The sequence below is a fragment of the Brienomyrus brachyistius genome, chromosome 11 (assembly GCF_023856365.1).
Source record: "Brienomyrus brachyistius isolate T26 chromosome 11, BBRACH_0.4, whole genome shotgun sequence".
Lineage (NCBI taxonomy): Eukaryota > Metazoa > Chordata > Actinopteri > Osteoglossiformes > Mormyridae > Brienomyrus > Brienomyrus brachyistius.
Window position 1 is genome coordinate 8,973,759 of NC_064543.1, and position 13,313 is coordinate 8,987,071.

General features: G+C 51.0%; 1 protein-coding gene across 2 annotated transcripts in view; it reads left to right on the forward strand.

Annotated features, from left to right (window-relative positions):
- The window catches only part of rnf111 (ring finger protein 111), a 29,080-nt gene extending 16,459 nt beyond the window's left edge, over positions 1 to 12,621 (forward strand). Inside the window, exons 4-14 of one of the 2 annotated variants that reach the window (XM_049030063.1) lie at positions 3,347 to 3,504; positions 4,181 to 4,360; positions 4,466 to 4,815; positions 5,973 to 6,225; positions 8,006 to 8,384; positions 8,502 to 8,627; positions 8,914 to 9,025; positions 9,328 to 9,408; positions 9,495 to 9,590; positions 10,068 to 10,171; positions 11,176 to 12,621. In XM_049030063.1, coding sequence (XP_048886020.1) covers positions 3,347 to 3,504; positions 4,181 to 4,360; positions 4,466 to 4,815; positions 5,973 to 6,225; positions 8,006 to 8,384; positions 8,502 to 8,627; positions 8,914 to 9,025; positions 9,328 to 9,408; positions 9,495 to 9,590; positions 10,068 to 10,171; positions 11,176 to 11,293 — 1,957 coding nt within the window. In that variant the 3' untranslated portion in view covers positions 11,294 to 12,621. Of the gene's footprint in view, positions 1 to 3,346; positions 3,505 to 4,180; positions 4,816 to 5,972; positions 6,226 to 8,005; positions 8,385 to 8,501; positions 8,628 to 8,913; positions 9,026 to 9,327; positions 9,409 to 9,494; positions 9,591 to 10,067; positions 10,172 to 11,175 lie in introns of both variants that reach the window. The other variant, XM_049030062.1, reaches the window with a different exon arrangement.
- The last annotated feature ends 692 nt before the right edge of the window (positions 12,622 to 13,313 follow it).

The window sequence follows — 13,313 nt, forward strand, 5'->3', positions numbered from 1 at the left end:
CTTTTCTTCATGCTGCCACTGAAGATCTACCCGCCTGTCTGCTGGCACACGTGGGAAGGCAGTTGCGCCTTCATGCATTATGCGTATTTCATTATACAGGCTGGATGTGGGCTACTTAAGGTAATTAATTAAATCGCACAATTCAAGTCGCCGCCCCCTGCTGGACGGTTCTTTCTCCCCCCCCCCCCCCCCCCTTTTTGCTTGTGGTTGCCACAGTACAGTGTCCCTAGGTCCCGTTTGTGTACCACTCTCGTATGGTGCGACTCCATAAACATAAGCCCTGCCAAGACCCCCTGCCCCCACACACACGTGCCCCCCTCCCCCATGCCTTTCACATGGACTCCGCGTAGCTGGAAAACCGCGTCTTTGCCAAACATTCCCCGCTGCGTACCGCAGTTTATCGTGTTTATCATATTCATCCCTTGCAACCCCCCCCCCCCCCCCCATGCGCTCAGTTAATTCAAAATAATCCCAAGCCTGCTTCTGGGCAATTAGGGGTCTCCCCAGGGTGGGTCCCCCCACACCAGCGCTACTCTGGGAGGCTGGTGTGGGCCAATTAAGCTGCACTGTGGCAGGGCATGGCCCGGACCTCTCGGCCCTGGAGACGGGAGTCAGGCTTCTCGCTCCCCGCAACCACAACAGCATCTCAGTGGCAGAGATACTTCCACCAGCTCCTGACACCTTCACATACCTGTTCTGCCAGCTGAGCCCCCTGTCTTTCTATTAGCCGTATCTCAGTCCTCTGTGCCAAACCTATTCACCTATAGGGAAGCTGAATGTTACTCTGTGGTGACTGACTGGTCACCCCGACAAACAGCCCCACCCCTTTTCTAACCTGTGGGTGGAGCCTGTCACTTGAGGAGCTTTCTGATTGGCTGTGAATCACTGGCTCATGTATGTGCCTGTGTGTGCAAGGTTTGCAGTACTCAGAGCCCAGGGAAGACGCTCGGCACCGGGCCAGCACGCGCCCTGTCTGCCGGTGGGATGCAGTGAGGGCTGCTACTTCAGCGATGAAGGCCAGAGGGGGGAGGGGGCTTTACATGCACTCAGATGGTTCATATGAAAGACCCCCCCCCCCCCCCCCGCCAATGCAGGTCAGGCTGCTGCCTGCCTCCATCTGCCAGAATCCTCGTGTCGAAATCCGAACAAGATTTTGAAAATTAACCCTCCCCCCCCCCCCCCCCCCCCCCCCAATCCACTGAGCGGCCCCGTGAGTCTCACCTCACCTGCCTCCCCCACCCCTCTGCCCCCCCTAACAACCACACCCGCTCTTAATCATTTTGTTATGGTGTGTTAATGATGCAATCTGTGGTTAAGGGAGTAGGCCTCAGCCCTGGGAGACTGTTAGTGTCTCACGCCCCCCAGCTGGGATACAACTCTGTGGGAGCAGCATGGATACTGTGACCACCCAAGGGGTGGGGTGATGACTGGGAACATGCCCTGACATGGGGGCTAGGTGTGTTGGTAGCACCTTGCTCTGGGTGTCTCTTTGCACTACTGTTAATCAGACCGATATTCCTGTAGCCATGAGAAAGGGCAGCAGTCATTGGGAAGGCTCGGGTGTAGGCGGGTCCGCTGGGTCGGGCCAATATGACACCAGCCAGCACGTGCCAGGGAGCTTAGGACCCGGGGGAGCCAGGTGCTGCCACTGTGCGTGTGTGGGAGGGGCTTGCGGCTGCATGGCTGTTGTGGCCGCTGCTCATGTTTACATTCCAGCGGCTCCCGATTATGTTTTCCTGTCATTTTCATGTTAAGAAATACTGATGACTGATGAGGGAGATTTTCTGTTTTTCTGACCTTTTATATGTAGTAAATGTGTATGGGAAGTGAATCCTTTTAAATAACTGCCAACATTTCCCGTTGGGTGTGAAGTGTGTCCTACCCTCCCCTTATCCGAGGGACATTGATGGGGGTATCGTAAGGGTGCAGTAAGCACTGGGGTGTCTGTCTGTCTGCGTCTGTGTTTGTTTTTGCATAGATCACATTTGGGGACCAAAATGTCCCCAAAATGCGGTAAAACCTGAAACCTCCTTACTTGTGGGGACACGTCTTCAGGTCTCCATGTGGATAAACCTCAGTTTTATAAAAATCTATGAAGTGCCCAAAGGTTTTTCCCATAGAAATGAATGGAAGGCCCTGACAGAACCCTCTCCATGCAACCTGCCAAGCCGTTAATGATCTTTTAATTATACCATATTCTGCTTGCCCCCCCCCCCCATAGGGACCGATTTGACACGTAGAGTCATCTGTGTGAAAAGACCTGCTGCTGTCCTTCATAGCCTTTTCTCTGGATACGAGATGAGCCCCTTTCCTTCATGCTCTTGGCTCATCAGACCTTTTAGTCGTGTCTCTATGACACTTTGAAAGCTAAGCCCTGCTGTCCTGGGCTGATGTGTAGCTTGTGACCTTCATGGGGGCCTGGTTTCCACTGGAGGTCAGCTTTCTGGGTTTTCGATTTCTCATGAAGCATTGGGATCTTTGTGGGTGGGGGGGGCTGTAAGCTGTTGTGGGACATATTTACTGCTAGATGATGTTCTGCTTTTTCTCTACTCAATAATGTATGAAAAAATCCTGGTCTGCAGGTACTAAGGGTGTGTCTCTGCCCGTCTCTCTCTCTGCCCGTCTCTCTCTCTGCCCGTCTCTCTCTCTGCCCGTCTCTCTCTCTGCCCGTCTCTCTCTCTGCCCGTCTCTCTCTCTGCCCGTCTCTCTCTCTGCCCGTCTCTCTCTCTGCCCGTCTCTCTCTCTGCCCGTCTCTCTCTCTGCCCGTCTCTCTCTCTGCCCGTCTCTCTCTCTGCCCGTCTCTCTCTCTGCCCGTCTCTGTGTGTGTGGTGGTTCACTGCTGGTTTCTGTGCAGTACATCTCCATAATGCTAAATGAGGTAATATGATGGTTGTGTGTGTTCTCATTACCTGCCTGTATTAAGTGTGTGTGCCTGTGACGTCAGTATTAAGTATAGTATTACTGGAACTTAAACCATGAAGAAAACCTCATCTTTGTCAGTCTTTTATGATCTTTTTAATATCACAACTTGTAACTATTGTTTTGTCGCTGTGTCCAGTCTGCACTTTTTAGTTGCTTTTTGGGTTTGAAATTCTCGCACTGCCTCAGTGACTGTCCGGCATTCCAGTTGCGTCTGGCTGAGCCGCTGCTTTCCAAACGCCCCCCCCCCCCCCCCCCCTCACAAGGACGCTTCATATCACGTCTTGGGAATCCCAGGCTGCTACTGGCTAAATCGCTGTTGCCCGAGAGTCCGGGTGGGACCCTGTGGAGAAGCTCTGATCGCTCTAGCGTGTGGGGGGGGGATCTGTTTCTGATCGGTGTCCCCATGTGCTGTTTGTGTCGACAGGCCTCGCTCCGGGGGGGGCAGCGGCAGGATGACCTGGGGGCCCAGCTGCTCCCAGATGCGTCCCCAGGAGCAGCGCGGACGCCACCGGGTCTCCACCGTCATCCAGCCGCTCCGGCAGAGCGCCGGCGAGGTGGTGGACCTCACAGTGGACGAGGATGGTGAGGGAGGGGTTTGCCCCAACAGGGCCAGGGGGGCAGCTTCAGAAAGTCACGTTTGGGGACTGACCTGACTGTGAAGATCCTGAGGAGGGCGAGGGAGGTCACAGCATCTTCTAGCATGTGGGGGACACTAACCTGTGTGTGTGTGTGTGTGTGTGTGTGTGTGTGTGTGTGTGTGTGTGTGTGTGTGTGTGTGTGTGTGTGTGTGTGTGTGTGTGTGTGTGTGTGTGTGTGTGTGTGTGTTGTGGTCCTCCTACAAAAGGCCAAGCAGACACTTCTGCTGGGAGAACGGCGGGGGGGACTGGATGGGTGATTCGATGTGCCAAATTAGCAGTTCTGTAAATGGAAATTTGGTTTTATAATGTGAAGAAAAGAGTGATTTTACTGTCATGATGTAAAAGCTAAATGAACTCATATCGTTGTAATTGGAAGCTTAAGTGCTTTCTGAAATGTCAAGCTTTTCATATTTAGCGTTTCCAGGATTAAATTTTTTAATAATATTTCCTTTTAATGAGCGTTCTTTTCAACCTTCAGTGTCAGAAACATATTTCTGTCTTTTCGTAATCTAAATAAAATGACTAAAGTCTAAACAGCATTTATTGAATAAGTGTAGGTGCGCTGTCAGCCTCGGTGGGTGGGGCTTGTGGCTACAACCTCTCCGCCTCTGTCCCCTCAGATCTCTCTGTAGTGCCAACTACCCCCAGCAGTGGCCACGCCCAGCTTGTTGGCTCCTCCTCTTCCTCCTCCTCCTCGTCCTCTAGCCATGCCTCTACCTCAGAGCCCCCCCGGGAAGCCCCAGGACCTTCCACCAGGCCTGGCCCGGCTCCGGACAGCACAGCGGGCAGCGCCGTCGGGGGTAGGACTGTGCCGTCCTCACTTTTAGTGGCTAATGAAGGAAGGGGGCATCAGAGGAATGTTTCCCCTGTGCTGACCCCCCACCCGTGTTTGTTGCCCCATGAAGATGATGCCAGGCGAGGCTCCTCAGGGCTGATGGGCGATGGTGTGGCGATGCCCCGCCTTCCTTCCTGCTGCCCCCAGCACTCACCCTGCGCCGGCCCCTCCTCCGGGCACCTCCCCCTCAGCCACGCCCACTCCAGCTGCATGCAGGCCCCGCCCACCCAACAGCCGACACCCCAGCATGGCCACGGCCAACACTTTCACCACCATCACCACCATCATCACGGAGCGCCTGCCCCGCCCTCGGCCCCTCAGCTCCCCTTCCCCGAGCCTGGCTGCCCCCTGGAGAGGTCGTCTGCGGGGCCCGGACCCTGCATTGGGGTTTCCAGCACCAGCGGCCAGTACCATGATCAGGTGAGCATTGGAAGGGAACCTACGACGATACCCATAGACAACATGGGCTGCCGATGATTGGGTAATGATCCATTCATCCTATATCTTTGTACCCTAACCTTGGTGGACGTTCACGGCCGGGGGGGGGGGGGGGCTGTCCCTCAAGGCATGGCAAGACACTCAAGAGGGTGACACCTGAGGCCAGAATCTAGCTCGTCATGTTATTAAAAACTCGTGCTGACCTGGGTTTCCTTTCTTTGCCACGTTTCCTGTATTGCAGCCAGACGGTGTGGCCACACCCAGCTTGTTGGCTCCTCCTCCTTCCCTTTGATAGCTGGTACCTGACCGGCTTCTTGCCTCCGCCAAGGCACCTCAGCAGAGTTACTCCAGAAAAATAGTCAGCTATCAAACTAGGAAAATCATGTTTTGGATAAACAAATCAAGTAAATTTACAATGAAATGGGTTCAGTCTTGTCTTTCAGCAGCATTTTCTCTGATAAATGCTTATTTATCCTTTGGTTTGTTGGTTATGTTTAGCTTTTATTGCCTTTTTCTGTTTCTTGGTCTGAAATTGTGTGATGCAGGTATTTTGTTCCAACAGATGGTAAGAAACCAAAACAATAGAGGAGACAAAGGGAATTCTCCGTCATGAGCTGCGTAACACTGTTAGTGAGGGCCGGTCGCTCCATGCCAGATCGACTCAAACCAGCACTGCTGTGTTAGTGGTTAAACAAACCCAGTACAGCCGAGATGACAAATAATGAATATTTGATGCGAATCACTACAGTGGATTTTTCTGGAAGGCGCTTTCACAGCAGAATAATGCCGCTCGAGAATATTCCCCCCGTCCTAATTATGGAAGCTGCTCGGCTGATTTATACATGTGAGGCTGGATTGTTAAAAATGAAAACCATTAGGGGTGAGGGGGAGGCATCGTCCTCCCCCCCAAGCGACTGGAGGTGCATCTTCTGAACTTTACGAGTCGGCTTGGGTGGCAATTGTGATCGCTCGCTTGGGCTGGCGTTGGGGGCGCCGTCGGGCAGGACCCCCTGCAGCTGGCATATGGGGGGGCCATTGAGGAGGCTCTGCCATGGCTAGCGTAGGGGGGCTTCGTCGGCCAAGATTCCCCACTGCATGTGACCGTGAGCCTCTAACCCCTCTGCCCCCCACCCCCGCAGACCCTGCCAGTGGACCTCAGTAGCAGCAGCTCCATGAGGACCGGTGGTGTGACCTCGGCCGCTGGCTTCCATGCCGCCTCCGCCTTCGATCCCTGCTGCCCCGGCTCGTCGGCCCGCCCCCCTCCATACGCCTCTCAGCCCGCCCCAGGGCCCAGCCAGCCGGGCGCCCCCGACTGCTTCGGGTCGGCCATGCCAGCCCCACCCCCAGCCCCTCCCCAGCTGTCCTCCTGCAGGCACTATATGCACCCTACCTGTGAGTATGCAGCCGTCAAACTCCCGGGTGGGTGGGCCTGGAACGCGGCATGTCTCATTTAACCAATAGTGACTTGCAGTCCATTTTCCTTTAAAGCCCATCTATGGAAACGACCACCATAGTTCACAGGTAAACTACAAGGACTAAAGTATTGGGACACGCCTCTTAATCCCTGCATTCGGGTGTTTCATTCAGACCCTTTGCCACAGGTGTATAAAATCAATCACTGAGCCATGCAGTCAGCTCAGTAAATTCAAGTGTGGTCCTGTCATGGGATGCCACCTTTGCAAAAAGTTCTTGAAATGTCTTCCCTGTTAGATATTCCAAGTCGCCAGTGGTCTGTAGACTCAGTAGCTGCAGAATTCCAAACCTCCACTGGCATTAACTCCAGCACAACAACTGTGCACTGGGAGCTTCATGGAATGGGCTTCCATGGCCGAGCAGCTGCATGCAGGCCTCACTTCACTAAGAGCAATGGCAAGCGTCAGATGCAGTGGTATAACTCACGTCGTCACTGGACTCTGGAGCAGTGGAAACGTGTTCTGTGGAGTGACGAATATAGCTTCTGTCTGCCAGTCTGATGGACGAGTCTGGGTTTGGCGGATGCCAGGAGAACGTTACCTGCCTGACTGCATTGTGCCAACTGTAAATCATGGATTGAGGTTGTTTTTCAGTGGCTGAGCTGGACCCCTTAGTTCCAGGGAAGGGAACTCTTAATTTTTCCGCATACCAAGACATTTTGACTGACTCTGAGAGCCCTGACCTCAAGCACCTTTGGGATGAACTAGAACGGAGATTGTGAGCCAGGCCTTCATCTCCAACATCCTTGCCTGACCTCACAAATGCTCTTCTGGATGAATGAGCAGAAATCCTCACAGAGACACACTCCAAAATCTTGTGGAAAACCTCCCCAGAAGAGTGGCAGCTGTTATAGCTGCAAAGGGGGGACCAGCTCCATACTGACACCTATGGATTTAGAATGGGAAGTTCTCATGGGTGTAATGGTCAGGTGTCCCAATACTTTAGTCCATATAGTGTAATGATTCTTGTGTAACTTAACCTCTGACCTCCTGCTTTATTTAAAGCCTGTTGCTCAGGATTGGGACCCCCCTTGGTATGTTTGTGTGCTGCAGGGTGGTACTTTGGGTAAGTTAGCCAGTCGGCTAACATCAGTTAAGCTGCGTACTAAGAGGCCAGGATGAGCTTCTGCCTGCCTTCTGCCATCTCTGGTCTGAACTCAGCTCTGAGCTCTTAGCTCCTGCTGCTTTTGAGCTCCAGCTAATAACGGCTGGACTTGTGGTGCTAATTCCTGGATGGCTACGAACCAGCAGCCTCATCGTCTCATTTGAGTGAATTTGGCTGCTTCAAAGCTAATTTCTGGAGAGGAACTCCAGTCAGTTCCAGTCATCAGGGTTTCGTCTTGTTTGAGCTGAAATGATGTAAACTTTATGCAATCGGGATGCGTAGCTCGCGCTCGTGCAGGAAGCCGGGCTGCTGGCTGATGTGTAAAAGGGCTTCAGGAAGAGGCCTGGATCTTCCCCGCTTAAACGGGCAGCACCTGGAGGACGGACTAACTAGGAGGGAACAAAAACATGGACTGTCCGGGGGTCCCCGAGGACCGGACTGAGAAACTTTGGCATAGAGGAGAAGTGCCTGTTGGGGGTACAGGACTGGGGGAGGTCCTGCAGGCCTGCACTTTTAATGTTCCTGCTCTTTTATTTGTCTCTAGTTCCTACCTCCTTCACTGTTTCGCTTGCCCCTCCCCCCCTCTCTCTCTCAGACGGACCTCTCAGCCGCTCCCTTCACCACCAGCCTCCGTCCTCCTGCCCTCACTCCCACGGGAACCCGCAGTCCGCTCCACAGCCACCCCCCCAGGCTGACTACGTAATTCCCCACCCGGTGCACCCCTTCCACACGCCCCTGCCATCTCATGGCCCCGCCCCCGGCCACACCGTGCCCCCCACGGCCGTGCCGCCACCCTCTCTCTCCGGCCACAGCCTGTCGGGCTCCGCGGGCCCCCTCCCCCAGCACCTGCCCCCCGAGCACCAGGCTCTCCACCACCACGTGCCGCCGCTGGGCCCTTCGGTCCAGAGGCTGCACCAGCACGACCTGCTGCAGAGGATGGAGGTGCAGAGACGCCGGATGATGCAGCACCCCACGTGAGTTCCGTCAAACGCTGCCTCCACGCTTCCCCAGTCTCCGTTGTTGACTTTTTGTCTGAGTATCTCACACCGGGACATTAATGCTGGATCTGTCCCTTTCCCTCCCTCCCCCAGACGAGCCCATGAAAGACCACCGCCTCACCCCCACAGGATGCACCCCAACTACGGACACGGTCACCACATCCACGTGCCACAGACCATGTCCTCACACCCTCGCCAGCCAGACCAGCGGACCACCTGGTCAGTCGCCTGCTTTGCGTGTGTAACTGCCTGTTGTCTTCTGCCAGCATTCTTAACCCAGTGTTTCCCAATCCGATCTTCAGTGACCCACCGTCGGTCCCGGTTTTTGTTCCCTCCGAGCTCCCTGGCAGACAATGCACGTTTTTGTTCAGTGTTTGCTCGGTGGGGAGCTGGGATGGGGCAAAACGTGGACTGTCTGTGGGTCCCCGAGGACCGGATTAGAAGACACTGTGTTAACCTGCTAGCCCGCGCTGTGATGATGATGCCGGTCTCGTCTGGCCTGCAGGGAGCTGGGGATCGAGGCAGGAGTGACCTTAGCCCCATACCCCTCGGGGCACCTCCACCTCCCTCACTACCACCCCCCGCCCAGGCTGCACCACTTCCCCATCCCGTTTGTGGTGAGTCCCCCGCCGTAGGACGGGCCCTCAGTCCGAGGGGATACTTCACCACACCAAGCTCTGACTAGTTATCCTTCATTGGTTATTTCATTGATTGACTTTAATTGATTGTTAACTGTCTTGTTGGACACCTGATGTTGATCACTTCAGCCGGTTCATGGGTACTGTGGGAGTTTGCCAGTTACCAGGCAGTGAGTGAATGATGTCCCTCAGAATGGAGGGTTCAGCTGACGCTTTCCAGGGCTGCGGCGTGTGACGACCATGAGTAGCTTCACCTCCGCCACACTTTCTCTCTCGTGCAGCACACGGGCGTTCCTGAAGTGACGTACCCACACATCCGCTATATCTCATCCAGGATGACGGGATTCCGGCGGACCTATGAAGTAAGACGCCACTCGGCATCTCCTTGTTTTTCCTTTATGTATGTCGAACTCTGAGTTGAAATGAGTGTTTCATCCCTTTCTGCCAGGATCTGCTGCACCTAGAAGAGAGGCTGGGAACTGTGAACCGCGGTGCCTCTCAGGGAACCATAGAGAGATGCACGTACCCACACAAGTACAAGAAGGTGGGATGGCTCAGCCCAGGGCACTGTGTGAAATCTGATACTGTGTGTGCCGACGCGGCTATTCCGGAGTCGGAATGTGCGCACATTCTGTCTTTGGGATGCATCTTCCAAGAGCTCTTCAGTGTCGGTTTAAAGGAAAAACAGCGTGATTTTAACACTTAAGTTGTTGGCCAAGTGACAGAACACCTGCTTTAGCGCTGTTGGAGTGTCAGCGTACACAGTTCCTTGAAGGCAGAAGCCATCTGCCAAACCCAGAACCAGCATCCACAGCTGACAGCTTTAGTTTAGTGGTAAGCAGGAATAAGTGCAGCCTAACATTGTACCAGCTGATATGGAAGATGCCGGAGAGAGTCTCTGGTAGACAGTTCAGCAGTAGAGGCCGCACTGGCCCCATACGGCGGGGGGCACTTTCCGGTTTACTGTGGCATCTCGGTGTCACCCTGAGGCCTCACACCTGCCGTATCTCTGCACCGACAGAGGAAGCTGCACGGGAAGCAGGAGGAAGATGAGGGAACGGAGGAAGACACCGAGGAGAAGTGCACCATCTGCCTGTCTATACTGGAGGAGGGAGAGGATGTCAGGTACGTCAGTACCCCTGCGCGGGGCCCTGTCTGCGCGGGGCCCTGTCTGCGCGGGGCCCTGTCTGCGCGGGGCCCTGTCTGCGCGGGGCCCTGTCTGCGCGGGGCCCTGTCTGCGCGGGGCCCTGTCTGCGCGGGGCCCTGTCTCTGTAATGTCTTTTATAAAAAAAACTATATTGGGAACAGGGTACTTGAGAGCTGAGATAATGGATGAAATCATCAATTTCTATCAGATTTTTACTTTATTTAACAGATAACCACCTCAGTTTTGCCATAACGTGCAAAAGACCATGTTGAAAATATTAAAACAGGTTAGTTTTGAGTCATAATTTGCGGAATTTTCAATTTAAATCAATATCAACATTTAGGCTGTCATTTTGTCTGAGTTCCCGAATTAGTTTATGTGATGACATGGATTATTTTTTCAGCCCCCTGGTGGTGCAACTGTAAAACTACAGGTTTTTGTTGCCAGATGAATCGGGTAACATGACATGCATATATACTTGTCAGATTTGTTCAATTAAAGTAATAAAAAAAAAAATGTTAAAATGAGCTTGTTCAGGTGTAACTTATAGGCATTAGAGTTTCTATTTTAACACCTGGGGTGGTGTGTGGATCGGGGTGTAAGTTATGTTATGTGCATGTAATCAGAAGGTTGCAGGTTCAAATCCTTTGATTTGCCCCCTTTGGGCCCTTAATCCCAACTGTTCCAGGGACAGACTGACCCTGCTTTCTCAATTGTACATCACAGTATAAAAGTATCTAATTAACAAATTAATTTGTATCTCTGAAACTATATGGTGAATGTAACAGTGACAGATCCATGCATATGTTGCATTATGCTGAATTTGTACTTCAAAGAAAGAGGTGCTATGCTTTAAACAAGCTAAGAAAATGTGTTAGGCCATTGGCTCGGGACGGGAGATGAGGCTTGCCGATGCATTCTTAGCCCAGAAATGTAGATATTTAAATGGCTGCTCCCTAATGGTAATTCTCCTTCTTCCCAGACGCCTTCCCTGCATGCACCTGTTCCATCAGCTCTGCGTGGACCAGTGGTTGCTCACCAACAAGAAATGCCCCATCTGCAGAGTGGATATCGAGGCCCAGCTGTCTGCGGAGAGTTGATGCTGCTCTCAGAAACCTCTTATGTGATTTTAATTCTCTTCCTTTTCTTCCGTGATGCAGTCAACCAAAGATGGCATGAATTATGGGAAAAACAATAAGATGTCGAGCATTTAAAACACAATGCTGGCCGCCACATAGTACCCATCCTGCTAAAAGCGTTTTCAGTGAGGATTTTAAATTTTGATTATATTTATAAAGCTTTTTATGTAGCTATTCTCCCCCTCCTGTGTTCTCTTTTTTTCCGCATGGTTCTTTGTGACGCATTTCTTTGCACATGTAATGAATTAGGCTGCTCACGGCCTAAATACGTGCTGAGTGTGCTACTCTGGTAAAGGAAGCATTTCTATGTTCATGATGCCATGCTTTACTGGAATAGAATGTCAGCTTCAACCATATCAAGACTCATTTAAATGATTCTGTTTGTTTGCATATGGTCAGTTTGATCATTTGGGGGTTGGGGGAATTATTAATAACACATTCCTTAAAATTAGGAGGAAGACCCAAACAGCCGCTGTATTACGTCGTTGAACCACCATGCAGTGTCCATTGAATGGGAACAATCACAAAGCATGTCACTTCCCAGAAAATACACATACTTGGCAACCCACCCCCCACTGGTTTTTATGCACAATGTTGCACACATTTGCAGCTGACGTTTGAGGAAAAATAATGATTGAATGTCACTTGGTGTATTTTAAATTAATTTTTGATCTTGTGTGTGGGAGATGCCTTATGTCAGTCTGTGTTGTATGTGGGCAAAGCTGGACAACATCTTCTTAGGTATCTGACAGGCAAACCAGGTTCCACCTGATTGTGTAACCTGTGGGCGAAAGTGAATCATGGACTGGAGGCTGAGTATGGCCACGCCCCCCATTTCATTAGCGTTCCCGTTTTATAAATATGTGTTCGGACTGCCCGTTAATGACGTCTCCATGTGAGGTGTTGGTAACAATCCATCTTAACAAAGCTAGTTATCAGTTGTCAGGTCTTTGATTTATTTTTTATTTTTTTCTTTTGCAGCAAATGTTTTTTGCCCTGAAGAACTTAACACTAATGTTATTCTCAACTAGCTAACTTGCATATACTTGCACATCAAAAGCTGAAAGTAATAAGACAGGGGTCTTGTGAAAATAAGTGTGTTGAATCGATGTATTTCTACTCTGACTGCTGACTTTCGGGGGGAAGAAAATCTCACTTTGAATGGAGTGTTAAAATACAGTACTTACGGCAGGTATCCATGCGTTCAGATTTAATGGCCCCATGTTGCGTCTCGGGGGATTTATATTAGTTTTAAAATAATATTAATAAATAAAGTTAGGCAACTCTTACTTGTGTCTGTCTGTTTGCCAAAGCAACAGCGCATCTTGGATGGTCTCAGATTTCAACGCAAGGGGAATCTCCATCTGCATTTGTAACGGGTGATTCGGCGTTCAGTACAGTCTCCTAGATCAAGTATTAAGTGATGTACACACAGGTACCACTTTCATGAGACCACAGTATTAGTGGCTGCATTTCATTTCTCAGCAGTGAAATAGCATCAAAGTTAGACCTAAGTTCATAAGGACATGGAAGTTACATTTTCAGTAAAAGTTTAATGCGAATGAAAGTGTAAGAAGTCCAACGTCCCATTCATCTGCCAACTACGGTGGCATCCAAAATTATTCAAAGTCCCTTTAAAACTAAGGGATTGCAAATTTAAAATATTTCTGAGGACAGATTCTTTCAAAAAATATCAGTTGTCTATCAGTTGACTGTCATTCAAATTAATAATGAAAATGTATAATGTAATATTTCAATAGTGAGATATTTGTGATATAGCTGTGTCATAATTATTAAACTCCCATTCAATAATGGTGTTTTTTTTTATCATTTAAATTGTAAGGCTACAAAACTGTTTGAACAATGAAGTATTCAGGAAAACTGTACTGATATTTAATTTGCTGCCACTGTGATACATGCACTATATGGACAGAAGAACTGAGACACCTGGTCATTACACCCACAGGTTCCTCTGTGACGT